This window comes from Sturnira hondurensis, unplaced genomic scaffold, assembly GCF_014824575.4.
Source record: "Sturnira hondurensis isolate 20B ecotype Veracruz unplaced genomic scaffold, ASM1482457v3 Scaffold0008380, whole genome shotgun sequence".
Lineage (NCBI taxonomy): Eukaryota > Metazoa > Chordata > Mammalia > Chiroptera > Phyllostomidae > Sturnira > Sturnira hondurensis.
Window position 1 is genome coordinate 3,396,727 of NW_028081011.1, and position 18,373 is coordinate 3,415,099.

The following is an 18,373-nucleotide window of genomic DNA, read 5'->3' on the forward strand; positions in this document are numbered from 1 at the left end:
CTACGACCCCCTTCAGCCTCCCACAAGGGTGAAGCCGGTGGAAAGAGAGATGCCGAGCATCTGAAAACTTGCGCGAGGCAGACTGGATTTGTGGTCGCCCCTGTTAATTCAATTTATTGAGGTGGTTTCTGGTCTGCAAATTCATTTATTTCTAAGGTGTTGTGGTCGGCATGCCTTTGCTTCAGGGTTTCAGGCAAAGCTCCCTCTCCCAGACTGCAGCAGTAACGATGGCTAGCGTTCGAGAGCAGCTGCTGTCTGCCAGGCCCTGAGGTAGTCCGCTCCCGACCTTAGTTCACTCCTCTGCAGCTCAGAGACATTGAGTGGCACTGTCCCCCTCTATAGATGAGGAAACCGACACACAGATGAGTTGGGTCTCTTGCTCAGGGTCACTCAGCTAAGGAGAGGATCTGGCCCGGTGCTCCCAGTTCTTAACCAGCCTCCGCTGTTTTTCAGTGCCTCCGCTGTCCCTCTAGTGCCCCCCATGCCTGTCCTCCAAGCCCCCAACCCAGGAGAGGCCCAGTTCCCTCCCTCATTGTGTGTCCCCTGCTCCCCTTCTCATCCTGACTCCTTTCAGACCTCTTCTGACCAAAGTGTTGTCCTCGCCCTCCCCCCAGATCTCCTGCTAAGCAAGGAATGGATTTCAACTCAGGCCTTAAAAATTTGCTGTTTTAAACCCTCCCAAGTTACATTCGCTTTAGAATTAAGACATTCTGTGGCTTGGTCCTGAGGTTCTCAAGCCAAGGGCACATGAGGCTCACCCAGTAGCTTTCGAAAAGTCCTGAGATACAGGCCCACCTCTGAGGGTGTGAACCTTGAGTCAGAATTCTGGGCTACTGGTTTGGTTTGGTTTGGTTTTTACCAGCTCTTCAGGGGCCTCCAGGGCTGAGACCACCTGAGCAAGTGATGAGTACTTTCAGGCATCTGCTGCCCTGGGGCAGCTATTGGAGGCAAGGGCTGTTTTATCACAGTAGGAGGAGGTTGTGAGCCTGGGTCACCTGCTGATAGGAAGCCGCAGCCTGCAGAGGTGGGAAGGGGGAGCACTTGCCTTGCTGTCCTTTGACCCATTTGCTCAGTGAGCAGGTTTTTTGCCCTTTTCAAGTCTGTGGGACAGTTCTCTGCTAACCTTGGACTCTAGGCTTGGCTCCGAGATGGGTGGAGAAGGTGTGGAGGAACTGTGTTCACCTTCAGGGCTGGAGGAGCCGGAAAATACCTCGAATGCCTCCGAAGAGCCGCAGAAAGAGGGCGGGCACAGGAATGCTCCCTCGGGAGCTGACCTGTGACAGGGACCTACAAGAATGAAGGTCACTAGGAAACTTACCTTCTGCAAGCATTTCCTGGAGAGATGCTTTTCTCATGGTTTCTGCCCCTGAGACGTGGGGAGATGCTGGGCTGGAGATAATGGCTCCAGCCCTGCAGGGTCTGAGCCCTCTGTTTCAGAGAAAGGTTTATAATGATAAAGAGTTCCAGGAAGGGTTGTGCCTAATGCCTCGTGAGTGACACATGAGATCAGACACCCAACTAAGTGACTCCTAGCCCTGGGGCAGGTGGGGAAAAGTCCAGGGATGTGACTTCTGCAATGGGGCAGGAAGGTGTGGGGTGTGGGGTAAAGGAGACCTGTCAGCCTGGAGCAGCAGTCCTCTAGGGAGAACTCACGTAGGGAGATGGGCCTGGAAACGCAGGACACCACGGAGCAGGCCTGGGAATTTGCCTCCCGCTCACCACCCGCCCGCCTGGACCTGCTCTCTTACTCAGTGCCTGCAGCTCTAGGGTGGTGATGAGGCTCCCGTTATTCACAGCCTGGATCGACATCTGGCTCCCTCGGGCCCACTCCCTCTTTCCTAGGGTGCAACCTGGCCTGCCAGCTCACCACCCTGTGGGCTGGTCTCAGACCCAGACAGCCTTCTTAGTGCCAGGGTCGGTGGGGGCTCAGGGCCTCAGCTGCCATAAGACTCTCCCTCCTGAGTCTTGAGCTCCACACTGGCCGGCTCTCTCAAGGGACTGGGTGGTCTCTGAAAGCGGAGGGGCAATGGTCTTATTTCAAGGTCCAGCTCCTGCAGAAGGGAGAGAATGAGCTCCTGCTTTAGACTAGTGTTCATGCTTTGGCTGCATCAAGCTTTTGGTTCCTGAGCTAAAGCCCCAGAATGACCTGGCTGGTGTGGCTCCCTGGACTGTATGCTGGCCTACAAACCAAAGGGTTGCCAGTTCGATTCCCAGTCAGGGCACATGCCTGTGTTTTGGTCCAGGTCCCTGGAAGGGAGCCTGTGAGAGGCAACCACACATTTGTTTCTCTCCCTCTCTTCTCTCTCCATTCCCCTCTGTCTAAAAAATAAATAAACAAATAAAATCATTTTAAAAATTGTTTTAAAAAAAACAAACAAAAACCTTCCAGAATGAGCTCAGGGGCACTTTGTCCTCAAATATTTACTCTTTCAGAGACTGGCATGGCAAACTCCATTTTGTTCTTCTTTGCCAGTGGTGCTAAGCTTATTCATGGAAATGGGGGCGGAGTGGGAGGCAGCGGCTGAGCCCTGATGGAAAGCCCCTGACTCGGGAACTCCCTGTTATCAGTGTAGAGCGTGTAGAGGTGAGGGGAAGAGGTTGTGTTGTGTCTAGCACGCTTGGCTGGTTTCCGGGCTGAATCAGGCACACAGGTGGAAGTGGAGGTGTCCCTCTGGGTGTGGGTGGAGGCTCCCTGCTCGCCCTCCCCCTCTGAAAGGGCTTTCCTGCCTGGCAGACTGTTAGCTCTGCTGCTGGACAGGAGCGTGTGTTTGTATGTTTGGGGGAGGAGGCGGGGAACAATGCCCTGGGCTCCCTGAGTCTCTTCGCAAGCCCAGTGCACGTGTGCGAAGTTCAGCAGGAGCAGTGTGGGTGGAAGAGTGAACCGGGAAGGCATTCACACAGGGTTGGAGCCTTGACCTGCCACATTTTGCCCCCTTCCTCTACACCATTTGAGGTCAGTTTTTCCCTCCTATCTCCCACCCCTAGAATTGCTACCTCCCCTGCTTTTCTTGTGCAAATCAGCCATCTGCAGAGCCTCCCTACAAGACTTAGGTTCCATGCCCCCTCCCAAACCTCCCTAGACTCCTCCAAAAGCCTCTCCAGACTCCTCCAGACCCTCCTGAGCTGTGTCTCCTTTGAACATGAGCACTCCCACAGTCAGACCCACACACATCTTGTTTTCCCTATGGGGTTCTGTACTGTTCAGGGGTAGGAGCGGTTTGCGTCTACACTTTCCTCCTATCCGTCACTACTGCCCCACGTGAGTAGGACTCGGGGCTGATAGCTGTGTACCTTGAAGTTCACATTGCCTTCTGAGAATTCAATTAGAAAGAAACCCAGTTTAGGAGAGGATGTGAGCCTTCTGTAAAAATTACCTAGGAGACTGACTGTCTGTGATCATCCCAAGTGTAATTAAGGAGACCCGGGTGAAACCGCTGAGGACAGAAGACTGTGATTGCTTTTGAGCAAAATAACTGCATTGTCTATTCCTCCTCCTTGTAAGGGGGGGACCCAGGGATACCCTACTTGGTGCTGTGCAGGGAGTTGGTGCCCTGTCCTGCCAACATCAGGGGGCCAGGCCACGGAACAGGTGTGATCTCTGAGGTGGCACAGATGCCTCAGGCTGTTGTCATCCAGCCACTTGATCATCCAAGGTCCTGGCCTTGCTCTGACTCCATGCTTCATCATTCCATTCTCAGGTCCCCAGGAGAGCTATGTCCCAGTGTCTGGGGATTATAGCTCTGTAAATAGCTAAGCTGTCATCCTGGTTGCTACTGTTTGTCCAGTTCATGTTAGTAAGTCCTGAGATTGGTTTGTCTGTGGTGTGCACACAGTTGAGAATCAGGTGCTGGGTTGTGACAAAGGGTCACACTGCGGCCACCGCATCTGGGTGGCCAGACAGACACCTTCCTCGGCTGGCCATGTCTGTCCTCAACCTTTTTACACTTGCTGTTTGCATTGGTCACTCAAAAGCAGGGCCCATAAATACTTCCTGTGTGGTAGACTGATTGGGGCATAGGGTGAAAGGAGACAGCCCAGCCTGTGTGTTCGGACTCCAAAAGGCGTGGGGAGAAGGCCTGTGGTCCCAGGGGCAAGGAGAGAAATGAATGAGTGGATGCTGACTGAACACCCCATGGGCCAGGCACTGGAGACTACATTTATATTCTTTGTCTCATTTATTCATCCCAGAGGCCCTGTGATGTTCTTACTGCATCCATTTCACAGATGAAGAATGGAGGTTCAGAAAGGTTAAGTAATCTCTGCAGAGGTCACCTGGGGAGTGAGTGCTAGAGCAGGGATTAAATGCAGACCTTCTCGCCCCGAATCCCTGTCCAGAGGGTCCGGGGGAACACCCAGAGGGAAGGCACCTATACCTTCTGTGTTGGAAGAGGGGCTCCTGGGAGGAGAGGTAGACAGGGTGCGGAGGCCCTCCTGGAGGTATCTGCTCCTTACCCGCACCCAGCATTTGCCCTTCAGGGACAAACTTGGCAGCTGGTCCTCTACTGAGGATTAAATGGTAGGAAATGAGCTTCGGGGAAATTCCAGTCTTGATTCTTCGATGAGGTGAAGTCTGGCATGATGCCTGCCTGGGAACGCCCCAACTGCATGTCCCCCACATGCTCACAGATCATGGAGATGCTCCTCCTTCCCCCACCTAAACACTAGCCCAGGGGCCCGGCCCCAGCCATAGGCAGAAACCCCGTGAGTGACACAGGGCCCTGCTTTTCCAACATCTGGACACAGTCTCCCTGACGGACCCCAGTCCAGCTACCACCTCCCCGACCACCCACTTGTAGCTGTCACTCAGGCATCTCAGTTCCATCCCCTTCCCCCCTCGCTGCCTCCCCACGCTCGTGGATGCAGAGAATATAGTGTTGTGTGTCCTTTGCATGAATGTGAGTTGGCCTCCGGTCTCTGCCGCCTTCTTCCTGCTCCTGATGTTCTTTGGTCTCCATTCTTTGTGCCAGGGATTACCTAGGAGCAAGTGGCTGGATAAAGGTCAATGCCAGCTATTGCTGGCCTGGGGGCCACCTCTTCCCTGCTCTTGGGCAAGGCACTCCACAGGAGGCCTCCTGGGGAAGCCATACACCACATCATCTTCGTTGGTGAATACTTTCTTTATATCCCTTCTCTATTAATGACCCGTATGGCCTCAATCCACTCCCCAAAAGATATCTCTACCTCAAAGTGCAGCTTCTTTTAAGCTAGAAAGACTTTTCCTGGCAGAAGAACCATGGAGGCCTGGGGGCAGAGAAGGGGACTGCGGAGCCTGGCTCTCTGCTCTGGCCCTGTGGAGCCAGCCTGGGGAGGAAACAGTGTCTTGGAGCCCCGGTGCCTTGGAGTGGCCAGGGCCTCTCCATATTCTAGCTCAGCTCCAAGTATCAAAAACCTGCAGAAAAGTGCTGGGGGGAGCTCAGCTACCCCCCAACTTGGGCCTGGCAGCCTCTCAAGCTGTCTGTGGGGTGGCAGAGGGAGGCGTTAGAGAGTGGGCTGCGGGAACAGCCCAGCCCCACCCCAGCTCTGCAGGGCAGGGGAGGGAGAGCCAGGCCCAGGTTTCCAAAGCTTCCCACCAGGAAATGTCTTTCCGGCTGAGAAGGAGCAGTGCTTCGGGGCAGACAGAGCTTCTGGAGTTGTAACGGGGCCACGTGGGAAGTTGGTGGGAAGAGAAATAAAAGAAAAACATCAATCAGCAAAGACAAGGCCGGGTACAGTTTTGCTGGCTGATCTCAAGGGCGGCTCTTGCCAGAGAGCGATGAAGAGATGGCCCCAGGCCAGCAATGGTTGGTGCTGGCCTCTGCCAAGCCACTTGCCCAGCTCCTGGTGATCTTGTTCACGTTACGTAATCTCCTTAACCTCACCTTCCTCACTTTTAAACCAGGGATCAGAGCAGTATCTGCCTCTTAGAACTGCTGAGGGCACTGTATAAGATATCACACGCCAAGTGCATTGAGAGTAGAGGGGCCTGGCTTAGAGTACGAGTCTGGTAGATACCATGCATTCATTCATTCATTCTCTCACTCACTCGGCATCTACCTGATCTCAGGTACTATTCTAAGGGCGTAGGACATATTGATGCACAAAACAGGCCAAGCGTCCTGTCCTTCTGGGGCTTGCATTCCACCCAGAGCAGATATTGGGGGAAGAGATAAACAACAAACAAGGAGCAGGATAAATAATTAAATGAAATAGTATGTTAGAAGGTTAGAGTGCTATAGATAGAGGAAAACGTACAACAGAGTGAGATTACTTCCTTCCCCCCCCCCTAGAATTTGGGTACCTTCACTTTTATTCATGTCTCCTTTCTAAGGAAAAGCACGAACCTCTTTTGCCTCGGGCCGCGCCCAGTGACAGAATTGCCGCCCCCTCCCAGTGTTGTATCTGATGGTGACTAGATTTTAGTACAGATTCACTCATTTTTTTCCTTCAACTGGCAGGTTATTTATGGAACACCTGATTGAGGAATGCTCATCATGAATCATTCAGTTCTTGGCCCGAAGGGTCTTGCAGGTGAGGAAAGAGCTTCGTGTGAATAATCTAAGTGAGAACGTGACCAGACTTCAGAGAAGGCAGGGCAGGCACAGGCGCTGGTGGAGAGAAGCGCGCAGCATGTGCCCCTCACGCCTGCACCCGCCCAAGGTGCCGGCCCTTCCCTGCACTCAGGACTGTCCCTCCGTAGTTTGCTTTGGCTGTTTTCTTCAGGTAAATTGGTGGACTGTCCCTATGTTAGTGTTGAAGGGAAGGAAAATAAGCATTATTATGTTGTTAGGTGGGAGAAATAGCCAACCAAGGCAGGGAGGAGGAGGGAGACACGTTTCACCCACTAACTCAGCAGTCCTGGGCCTGGGCCGGTCAGACTGCCTGGTGTTCCAACAGCACAGGAAACACCATGCTGACCAGGGAGGAGGGCTGTCCTTGAGATTCTATGAATCGTCTCCACTGTCTGGGAAAGAAAGCCTGTGAAACTGCTTTCATCCCAAGGCCTGAAAGGCCAGGAAGGGCCCACAGTGCCCAAAGGAAGAAGCCCATTAATACCTCTGGGTGTTCCCGCCACCCCACCACCGAAAGCTGGCTCCACCTTCACCTGTCAATCAATAAGTAACTTCTTCACCCTCACCCCGCCAACTACAGAAGCCCTCAGAACAGAGGACTCTGGCTTGGCGTTCTTGGCTCTCTTGGCTTTCCGTGTTTACCACTCCAGCTCTTGTCACGCCTGCGCTTGCCACCTCGACCTTTGGTCACCCTTACTTTCGCCGCCCTTACCCTGCTTTGCGCTGAACCTTTGCCTTTCAACACCACTCCCCCTTAACTAGGCCTGTTCTCTTTCATGAGAATGAATTAGCAATAAACCTTGCCTGAACACTAGTAGACTCACTGATCTGTAATTCTTTACTGCATTGGCGAGAAGAACTGAGTTTCTGGGAATTTCTCCTATAACCATCTCTGAGGGGGAAGAGTTATTTTATTTTTAAAAAAGATTTTATTTACGCATTTTTAAAGAGAGGGGAAGGGAGGAAGAAAGATAGGGAGGAAAACATCAATGTGTGGTTGCCTCTTGTGTGCCCTCTATTGGGGACCTGGCCCACAACTCAGGCATGTGCCCTGACTGGGAATCAAACCGGCGAGCTTTTGGTTCATAAGCCAGCACTCAATCCACTGAGCCACACCAGCCAGGGTGGAAGAGATATTTTCTAGGTTGGCCTTTGAAGAAAATGAAGACCTGGGGTCCCCATCTCACCCTACCCACTCAGGAGCAAGAAGGGATGCTGTGACCATCTGTGCAGTCATGTGCCCAGCCTGTGACATGTGTCCGCCTCCCCACCCCTGTAGTGTGGCCTCTGCTGCTCTTATTGAAAGGCTGGCCTGATCCTGGCAGAGCACTGAAGGGGAGAGAGGCTTACATTGTCTGTGGCTATGGCATCTTGCTGCAATCCTAAGGCTGTGGGGAAAGGAGGTGGCCCTAAAGCCTCTGGGGCTCTGCCTTCTTGAATACAAAGGAGGAGAGTCCCAAGTCTGAGGTGGGGTGGGTTGGCCACATGGCTAGGAAACCGAGGCCGCGTGTGTCTGACCACAGAGGCAGACGTGCCGCCTTGGGGCTCGGAACTGAGAACAGGCTGTTCTCCCCACAGTCACCACTCACATGGACCGCGGCGATGTCTCCTGCACCTGGCCCTCTCAGCTGCTGAGTCATGCTCCCTGGGGTTCACAGAGGCACAGCTCCAAAACCAGGCTGAGTCATTAGATGATGAACTGTGGAATTCTCATTCTGGCTGTCACCGCAGCAGCAGTGGGCCCTGGTCCCCACCCCTGGCCCCCCACCAAGCCTCTCAAAACATTCTCTCTTCACTTGTCATTCCTTCTTCACGTTGGAGGGCCTGACAGTGGGCACGTGACAGCAGAGAGACGCGTGGGGTCTCTGAGCTTTCCTTCTCGGGTCTGGACTCCGGACATGTCATAGGGACAGGAGCCTGGTCTGTTAGCTCAGGAAAGAACTTCAGATCTCGTTTTGCTTGGCTCTCTCGCAACAAACAAGGAAACAGAGACACAGGCTCAGGATTTAGAGCTGGTTAGAAGGGCAGCGTTGGAGTCAGGATCTAAGTCTACCTACCATGAGCAAGCCTCCCCAGGCTTCCGTGTCCTTATCTGTCAAGCAATGCTAATGTCCCTACTTCCTAGGGGTTCCAACTGTCAACTGTCGGAAGTCTTGGGTGAAAAGCACAGGGAGGTGAGTGCTTAATAGCTGCTCTTTGATCCGTAGGATGCAGAGCCAGAGGCTGTGATTTAAAAATAAGGACCTGAGGTCTTTCTTCCTCCTGCTCAGGACACTTGGAGGGGAGAGGCAGGAACTCCTGGAGGGGCTTTGGGGACAGATCAGAGGGGGAGAGTTGGGCCAGTAGGCAGATATTCCTGTAGCCAGATACCTCCCGGCCTTGCAGGGGACACTGTGAGTTTGCAAATGTGACATGCTAGCCCGTGCTCACAGATATTCATTTGGTCCCCCACCCCCCTGCAAAACAGAAAACAAGCAGAGACCAGGGGTGGGCACAGCCACCCTGACCTGGGCTCCTCACCCACATGGTCATGCCCCCCCACCACCCCCCTACCCGCCGAGCATCCCCACGCTGGGCCAGAGCACCTGCTGGCTCCCACCAAGGGTTAGCCTGGAGGTACACATCTCTGCCCAGAGGGCCCCTCTGTCTCCTGCAGGCAGGAGTGGCCCAGGACAAGGGTGGAACTATGGTGACTAGATGGTGACTATGTCTGTTGCCCTGCTCCAGCAGGGTCCCCTAACTACTCTGTGTTGACATCGTTGGAGATACCACAGGGGTGGCCATGTTTTCTCTTCCTTTGCCCACCTGGGCCTGGGCACTGGCAGTGCCCCACACCCGTCAACCATCCGAGACAAGGCTCAAATTTTTTTAAAGAATTTATTAAGGAACAGAAGAAAGATACAAAATATACAATCGAAAGAGTAAGAGCTTACAACAGATTTTTCAGCCCATTGCAACTAAGAGAAATTTACTGGGCTGACACCATGGATACCAAGACCCCAATTCCATTTTCAACCCTGTCTCTCTTGGCTCCTGAGCCAAGCAGTTCTAACTTTCTCCTGAAACAAGTCAGGCTGCCTTCTAAAACCTCCCCAAACCTACTTCCTGTTTGCCTCTTTATACACAGGCCCTTCTCTATTTGGTCCCAAAGATTCCTCACCCAAAGCTTCGAGGGAGGTCCAGCAGGAGGTCCCTGCTGCAAAAGGCGTCCTCTAACCAAAGGCATCTGTAGTCCCTCAAAAATAATTTTTTGCTCTTGTCCTGATCTATTTAATTAAACTATATTCACAAACCAGCTGGGTAGGATGATTCTGCTACCTCTGGTCAAGTTACCAATCTTTCTAAGCCTGCATCGGAACTGGGTCTTTCACTTGCTAGGGACATTTTCTTGAGTGCTCTCTGGCAGCTCTCTGCCCCAGCATTCTCCCCAAAACAGAACTCCATGCCCCATTCAGTCTCCCATTTAATTTATGGGATAACTCGAGTTCCCAGCTGATTCACCAAGGTGAGACGGTCAAGCACCCAACTTTGAACCCTGCCCAGTTCAGGTCATCAACCTCATCAATTTCCTTGGAAGGTTTCTGACTTCCCTCTTGGACTTCTGCCCCTGTGAATCTTATCTCTGTAGATTCATTATATGGCATGGCTTTATAGACATAGTGATAATAAGACTACAGTGAAAGGAGAGCTATTCCCTCCCCAAATTATATTTCCTCTAAATTATCAAGAGATTTGGCCACTCTCGCCATTTTGAACTTCTAAAAGTCTATGGTTATCAGTCCTTCATTAGTAAAGTCTGATTCTCAGCTGGCTTTTAAGAACAGCGTTGCATCTTCGCAAGCTGGCCATTGGTCCCTTCTCCTCCAACGGTCACAGTTGTCACAGTATATGGCATCTTCGAATAACAGCTGGAATGTAAAATAAGAGTCTTCTCCAGAGAAGAAGCAGGGAACAGCTCTACCCAGATGTTCTGGGGCTCTCACCTCGCAATATGTGCAGCCCCCTCGAGCTCACACTGACGAAACAGTATTAGGTTAGGACAAGTTGGTTGAAATTCTTTCCAACCAACACCTAGGATTTGAGGGTTTTTTAAAAAATATTTTATTTATTTATTTTCAGAGAGAAGGGAAGGGAAGGAGAGAGGGAGAGAAATATCAATGTGTGGTTGCCTCTCACGAGTCCCCCACTGGGAACTGGCCTGCAACCCAGGCATGCGCCCCGACAGGGAATCGAACCGCGATCCTTTGCTTCACAGGCCTGTGCTCAATCCACCAAGCTACACCAGCCAGGGCGGATTTGAGTTTTATGGCATATAAAATACAATATCCTTTTCTCTACTTCTCACCCAGGCCTCACAACAACCCTGTGAGCTGGGCATGGTGGATGTCATTGTCCTCATTTCACTAATGTAGAAACTGAGGTTCCGAGAGGTTGGGGAGCTAGACCAAGAGAACATTAAGTGGAAGAGCCAGCACTCGACCCAGGTCTCTGCTTCCTCATTCACTTTTTTAAGTGCAAAGACTGTGAAAGAGGTTTTCTGCTCCCCTTCTCCCTACCTGAATGAATGGCATTCTCTTTTTACCAGTACGTGCACAATCTAGAAAGCTCCAAACAGGAAAGGGAATAATTGAGCAAGTTAATTGTCATGGTCCAATGCAGGGTGGGGGTGGGGCGGCACGAATCTCACCACGTTCCTGACTTCTCAAGATCTGTAGTTTAACCAAGAACTCTCCCCCGCCCCAGTGCCGAGTGGTGCTTTCTGTGGGTTTCATTAGGATTCCCGGGTTGCAGTCACGATGCTGGGGATTTTACCTCTAAATTGGCTCAGTGCTATACTTCCCATTCATGTCGTATTTTGCCCGTGTTCTGGGCCTTCCCACCCTGCCCCTTAATGAGGAAAATTTAGAATTTCTGTCAATCTTCCAATGCCTGGCTTTGCAGGATGCTTACAGTTTCCTGGCAAGCCTCGTGGCTCCCGCAGCTTGGGAGCACCAGTGAGATTCTCTTCTTGCAGTCAGGTGACATTTCCTTTCTAAAGGTCCCTACTCCTGCTTTGCCTCCAGGGTGAGGCGCTGGCCGGAGCCATTTCTCAGGCCAGGCCAGAGGCACATGGTCCCTCTGCAGCTCCGCAGAGCCGCTGCGTCAGCCTGAAGGTGTGCGATTCCTCAGGGCCTTCCGCACACGTAGTAAGCAGGACAGGCCAATCTCATCTCTTTTGTGACTGGGAGCCAAGCCACCCCCTGGGAAGCACGTGGTAGACTGTGTCCACTGTGCCCTCCTGCTGACCCTTTCCCATATGCCAAGGTTTTGGATAACTTGGTTGGATGGGGTTATGGCACTTAAGGTGGCAAATCTCTGGAGTCTTACCACCGTCCCATCCCTTCCGCAGATACTCATTTCACACACGTTTCACCAAGCACCAGCCACGAGCCATCATTTCGTTAAACCCACAGAGAGGGCTGCAAAGACAGACCCTCCCACCACTGCCACTTGCCCTACGCCAGTTGGTTCTTTAGAACCACCGCCCAGTTTCCAGTTGGTCTGAGTCGGCTGGTAAACTCAACCAGACCTTCCTCCGCCTTCCAAACACGACGCAGCAACCCCCTCACCCGAGGGGACCACAGGCCCTCTGTAAGCCTTCCCGGGGTGAGTTCCTTGCTCAGTCACCAGCTAGACTCCTGCAAATCCAGTAGCTAGCTGTTCTTAAATATCATTTATAGACTTATATTTTTTAAGTAAACATTCAGGCATATATGTTACTTCATGGACAATAATAACTAAGTAAAAATGTGCATATATGAATAACAGCATGAAATAACGCAGAAAGGACCCAATCTCCCAAATCACTATTTACATGTTTTGAACCTATTTCCACTCACTAACAAGTCAGACACACTTTCACCTCATTGCTACCATCATGTGATTCCAACCCAAATTCTCTTCTTCGTTTTGCCCATGATTGCATCACAGATCATAGTCTTGTAAATAGTTTTCATCGCTGCTGTGCACGGAGGCAGCAGCTCCTCCTCCTCACCGACCACAATCTACCCCGCCGCCCCCCCCAAGCGGAGTGGTTTCCAGTCAAGACTATGATTTACAGGGCGACCACAAACATCTCTGAGCAAAGACTTTTGTCTTTTGAATTACTTTCCCAGAACGTATTCCCCAAAGTGAGATAACTGAGTATAGCCTTTTTTTTTTTTAAACTCTTGCCGAGTACACCCAAATTTCTCTCCAGGAAGCAACATTTTACAGTGCCAGGAGTCTATTTCTCCACCACATATTTTAAAAATGCATGTTTGACACACGGAAATGGCTGACTTGTGAAAATCTTTTTGCTTAGTCGCCCTGGCCTGAGAGCATCTCCTGCTGGGTGGACGACCTGCCTGGGCCTCTCACCGAGTGCAGGGTCTTGACCGCTGCACCATCGATGGAGGCTCAGCTCTTACTCGGGTCTATATACGTGGCTTTCTCACCTTACTGGTTTTTAAAAATCTTCATTATTCCTTGCTGCGTATAGATTTCAAATTTTTATATAATTGAATCTGCCCACTTGACATTTCCCCTATCGCTTCAATAATCAAGCAATAACCTCCCCAAAGGATGTTCTTTTCCCCACCCCTAATGCCCTGCGATTTCTATCTGGCCTTGTCCAAAATTACTCTGGTTCTCATGAACACTCCATTGTCCACAATCCCCACGTTACGATTCCCTTAAGTCTTCTCTCGACAACCCCAGCTAAACATGTCCACCTGGGTTCCACCGCCGCGCTGGCCCACGCAGAGGACCAGGGTGGTGACTTACCTCCAGCTAGATCCTTCCCTCTGGTTTCTACTCCTTTACCTTCCCAGCCTCACTACCAACTTCTGAGGTTCCCCAGCTGTTTTGTTTCCCAACCCCACACTGGTCTCCAGGGGGAGGCTGTTTTCCCCAGCAGCGATGGCCTACCGAAGGACCATTCCCTCACTCCTTAGTTCAGCCAAATGAGAGCCGAAATTTCTCAAGAGAAACTGTTGGAACACTAAGAGGAAACTAAAAACAGACTCCAGGAAATGTACAGATATCAATACAGAAAAGATTTTACAGCCCACACAGGTCTTGGCTTGGAGGTGGCGGGGATCCTGGGGGTGCCCCTTCTCTCACACTCAGAACCCTGTGCATTAGACTCTGGCCCTGCCACAGACCCTGAGACCTTGGCCTCAGCTGGCGTCTGTACTTGGTCCGCCACCCTATACTGCACTGGGGGTGCCATGTCAGAGAAGCCTGTAGACTTCCTGGCCATGGCTGGTGGAAGATGCCATTAACTGCCGTTTCGAAATCCCAGGCCTCTTCTGACCTGGCGTGTGTCCCTGTTCCAATCTGAGGGAAGCCAGCTCTCAGCTCTCCCGCAAGGCATGTGCCCAACATGCCCTGAGCCCTTCTAGGCTCGGGGACTCCTGCCCACCCACCTCCTCAAGACTCTGGCCAGGCTCCTCCACCAGGAATGTGGAGAACGGAATTTTGAAGAACGCAAATTAGGACCAGCTTACAAATCTGAGAGACTTACACTCTTACGACAGTAGCAGAGGGGCTGGTGGCAAAGGTGGGAGCAGCCACCCGCCAAAAAGCAAGAGGTGCGGTCAACTCCCAGCGCCCTGCCAGCCGTCCTCCTTTGCCTCTGAGGGCTATGGCCACACTACAACCCTCGGTCCTATCTCTGCCCACCCAAAAAGGGGCTGGGAGTGTGGCAGGTCACACTGAAAGGGTGCCAACACCTGGCCTCTGGGAAAGTGCCCTAGTCTACCACATCGCATGGCAACCCTGCCCCACTCCCTCCCCAGTCCCACCCCAATCCCAACCCTTTAACTGTCAGGAGAACGGACCCGAAAGATGTGGATGGTCCCATTACTAAGGGACACGACCAGGTACCTGCCGTCCACCATGGTGGTCACCCGGGGCTTTTCCAGGCCGTGATAGGCTGTCAGGAAGTCACCTAGTAGTGACCCCTTTGGGTCCAGGATCACCACCTTGTTGACCTCTCGCAAGGTCAAAAAAATGTAGCCCTTCTTATCCACAGACACAGAGCCCGGCTGGCAGCCATGCAAGCCTGGTCCTCCATATTCCCCAATGACCTGACCCAGACCATCACAGACCACCACGCTATTCTGCTGCCAATCTGACCCCACGAAATTGCCCTGGGGGCTGGCAGTCAAGAACACCAGTGCCCGAAGGCCCCGGCTGGCCTTGCCCCCAGGGATAAAGCGAGTGGCCAGGCTGCCTTCCATGTTATACACCTCCACGTGGCCCGACACGCTAACAGCCACACGGTCCCCGCTTGGCATTGCAGCCACAGCATGGCTAGCCTGGGAGAGGCTCAGGGCTCGGCGCCACTGCACTTCCCCGTCAGGGCTGATGAGGTAGAGCCGAGCACCGGCCGAGAAGGCCACCGCACCCTGCAAGGCCGCCACGCTGCACGGGGAGCAGCCCTCGGGGACAGGCACAGCACCTTTGTAGTCACCATTGAGGGAGAAGCGCTTCAGAGCTCTGTTCTGCTCATCTGCCACCAGGATCTCCCGGGGGCCAAAGGGACAGAGCCCAGTGATCCGGGGAGACCGCTTGTCGCCAGGCATCCGCGTGGGAAAGCTGCAGGAAAAGATGGGCTTGGGGAGGAGGCCTGAGTCCTCCAGGTTTGGCCCAGGTGCTGGGCTGGGCTCCCGGGAAATGGACTTGAGCCTGCCTTTAAACTTCCTCTTCTTGTTGGATCTGATGCCAGTCTGGGCTCCTCCGTCTTCTTGGGGCATCTGGGATCTGCCCTCTTTTGGGGTCTGGGCTCTCTCCACATTTGGGGTCTGGCTTCCATCTTTCTGTGGCGTTGGGGCTCTGTCCTCCTTTGGGGCCCGGGCTCCATCCTCTCTGCGATTCGGGGTTTCCTCGCCTTCCTGGCTTCCAGCTCCATCTTTCCCACTGTCCTTTTGGGGCTGCTGCTTCTCAAAGGAGAGCCATAGCAGGTGGCAATTCTTATCCTGGAGCCCAGGATGAAGCTCCAGCTGGGGCAACAGACAGGGGGATGGACCAGGCATCCAGGGAAATCCCTGCAGCTGCTGAAGCCTCTGGGCAATCGCCCCCTCCAGAGAGAGTATCTCAGCCTCCCGGCCCAGGCTGAGCACCCGACGGGCAAAGGCAGCTGCCGCCCGGGCCACCTGCTCCCGGCTCTCCAGCTCCCCCAGCCTCTCCCGAGCAGCCTCCTCTGCAGCTTCCATGTGGGCCCGTAGCTGCCCCAGCACCTCCTTTTTCTGGGCCAGGAGGGCTCGGAGAACCCCTTCAGCAGCCTCTTCCACTTGTGATCCCACCCTGGCCACCTGCTCCCGCAGGCAGGCTAAGGCTTCCTTTTCCACCAACCGGGCGGCCTCTAGCTCAGCCAGGTTCTTGTCCACACCTGCCAGTAGCTCCTCAAGGCCTGGTCTCCGAGCACGCACAGCTTCAGCCAGGGGCAGGCAGGGGTGGTCCAGGTGGGGGTCCAGGCGACACTCACGGCATAGCAGCTGGGAACAGGGCTGGCAAAGGAATCGCAGGGCCTCCCCCGGGTGCTGGGGACACTGGGCTGCCTGGCGCTCCCGAGCCTCCTCATCATACAGCCCTGCCCTGTAGCCCACCAGGTCTACCACTCGGTGGGTGTGCGTCTGCCGGGTACAGCGGTGCCCGTCGGCACAGGCCTGGCACAAGTCATCAGCACAGTCTAGGCACCGGGCTGTGGCTGGACCCCCAGCACTGGCACCCCCCATCAGGGGGCACAGGGCACAGGCCGGCTTCCCTGTGCGCAGGTCTCCACCGGCCCGAGCTTTCACTAAATCCAGGAGCCCATTGACAAAGAAGTTGGTCTTGAAGGCAGCCACGCCTGCTGGCGGCACAGACACCTTCTCACGGCACTCAGGGCATCGGAGGTGGCCGCTATGAGCCAGCTGGGCTAGGCAGTCCTGGCAGTAGGTGTGCAGGCAGGGCAAGGTTTTGGGCACCCGCAGCTGCTCCAGGCAGATTTTACAGGCCAGGAAGTCGCTGCTCAGGGCCTCCAGGAGAGAAGGTGAGGATCCCTGGGACACCATGCTGCAAGCGAAGGGGCAGGGTTAGAGGGCAGAGGGCACCGCCACAGGGCCTCCAGCCTGCCCTCCTGCCTATCCCTCTATCCTCAAGACCTACCAGGTCTGGAGAATCACCTGAATGGCCAGAAATTTTCTTCTGGTCTTGTGGGTCCTCTGGCCACTTGCTCTCGAGCTGGGGAGCTGCCCTCTTCCTTTCATACATTCAGCAAATGTGAAAAAGTCGGTGCTGCTTGCATATGTCAAGAGATGTAAGAAATGACAAGACCAGAAGCCTGGCCACAGAGAGCTGACAGTGTAATGACTGGTGCCCTGATTGACAGGCCATGTGGCAGGTGAGGTCTGAGCCCCTGTGTGCATAGGTCCTGGGAATTCTGCTGGGGTCGGGGGACACAGCAGAAGGTCCAGGCGGGCAGAGTTTTCTTGATTTCTGGCATTTGGGGCACTATAACTGGTCCCAGTACCCCTGGCCCACACAGCTGTCTTCTTCTAGAGCCTGGGAGCTGCATCATGGGTAGTGGGGACCCCACTTCCTGTCCTGACTTTCTGAAATGGGTTCTGGAGCAGGCAGCAGAAAGCCTGAGAGGAAGGGGTTGTCCTGCCCTCTCCTTCCAGCGGATGGATCTTGGGGTCACTGCAGCCTTTGCCTCAACTCCTAGAGTCCTCTTCTTTCAGTCTTTCCTGCTGCAAGAGGCCCTCTGCTCTCCTAGAAACCTCTGAGGAGGCGGAGCTGTGTGAGGTTCATCAGTGAGTCCTCCCAGCTCCCAGCACAGCAGCTGTGAAATACTTGACAGTGAGACTTGGGAATTTCCCCAAACTTCCGGAAAGTGGGAGCTGGGAGGAGAGTTCAGAGTGGGAAGGGGTCTTTTCCAGGGTAGCCTCAGACTTTTGACCTCGTGGGGTGAGATGGAGGTGCTCCCGCCGGGTCTCCCCTCTTCTCTTGACTTCCGGGTCCCTCTCTCCCCTCCCCCTCCCTTCCTCTTCCTCCCGTGGTCTCTCTCTCCTCCCCCCATTCCCTCCAGTTCAGCTCTTCAGCTGCCCTTTCCTTCCCTCTCCTTACCTGGCCTGAGCTGACTTTGGGCTGCAGAACCAGGAATTGGGGGCTGAAGTCTGGAGACGGCTGCTGCAGGGTGCCTGGAAGAGAAACAAAACTGAAACTAATTGTACTTGTGCAACTTCCGTCCCAGCCCCGGGACACTGACTTGCACAGCCTCAGGCCCCGCCTTTTTCCCCTCCCCGCCTGCACCTCTTCCTGGGGGGTTGGCGGGGGTTGTGGGCGCCGGCATCAGGGCTCAGACCGCTTCGGGACCCCGCAGGTTCTGCCTGCCAGGGGTCTGCCTGCCTAGCCTCAGGACTTGCTCAGGCAACTAAGCTTGTTTGTCTCAAGTGAAGGAAGTGCCTAAGGACCAGTCCTCCGAGGGAAAAAATTAGGGCTCCTGTGTGATTCAGACCCCAGTCCTCAGGCCAGCTTTCCCCTGCTGCAGCTTTTCTGCAAATCCAGTCCTAGGTGAGGGCCCTGGTGCCATAACCTTCTGCTGAGCTATGGGAGAGGTTGTGAGAACCTTGTAAGGGGCCTCCATCTGAGGGAGTAAGAAAAGGCTCCCTGGAGGAGGTGTCACTTGAGATAAGTCTGAAGAATGAATAGGGGGTTGGAGTTGCTGGAGAACAGAAGGGAGAATGTTCTGGGCAGGAGCAGCAAGTATGTGCACACGGAGGAATGGAAAACCACAACTCTCCAGGCTGGCTCTAACT

The 18,373-nt window shown here is 53.7% G+C and overlaps 1 protein-coding gene across 3 annotated transcripts; it reads right to left on the reverse strand.

Annotated features, from left to right (window-relative positions):
• Window positions 1–11,932: 11,932 nt before the first annotated feature.
• TRIM56 (tripartite motif containing 56) lies at window positions 11,933–17,821 on the reverse strand. Of its 3 annotated transcripts, none has more exons than XM_037054862.1 (3): window positions 17,682–17,762; window positions 16,739–17,455; window positions 11,933–16,628 (listed from the first exon to the last, which is right to left on the reverse strand). In XM_037054862.1, the coding sequence occupies exon 3, from the start codon at window positions 16,625–16,627 to the stop codon at window positions 14,390–14,392; it is 2,238 nt and encodes a 745-aa protein (XP_036910757.1). In that variant the 5' UTR covers window position 16,628; window positions 16,739–17,455; window positions 17,682–17,762; the 3' UTR covers window positions 11,933–14,389. The 3 variants fall into 3 exon arrangements, with proteins under 3 accessions (XP_036910757.1, XP_036910758.1, XP_036910759.1); XM_037054863.1 differs by having other exon boundaries at window positions 16,739–16,850; window positions 17,682–17,743; XM_037054864.1 differs by lacking the exon at window positions 16,739–17,455 and having other exon boundaries at window positions 17,682–17,821.
• Between the last annotated feature and the right edge of the window lie 552 nt (window positions 17,822–18,373).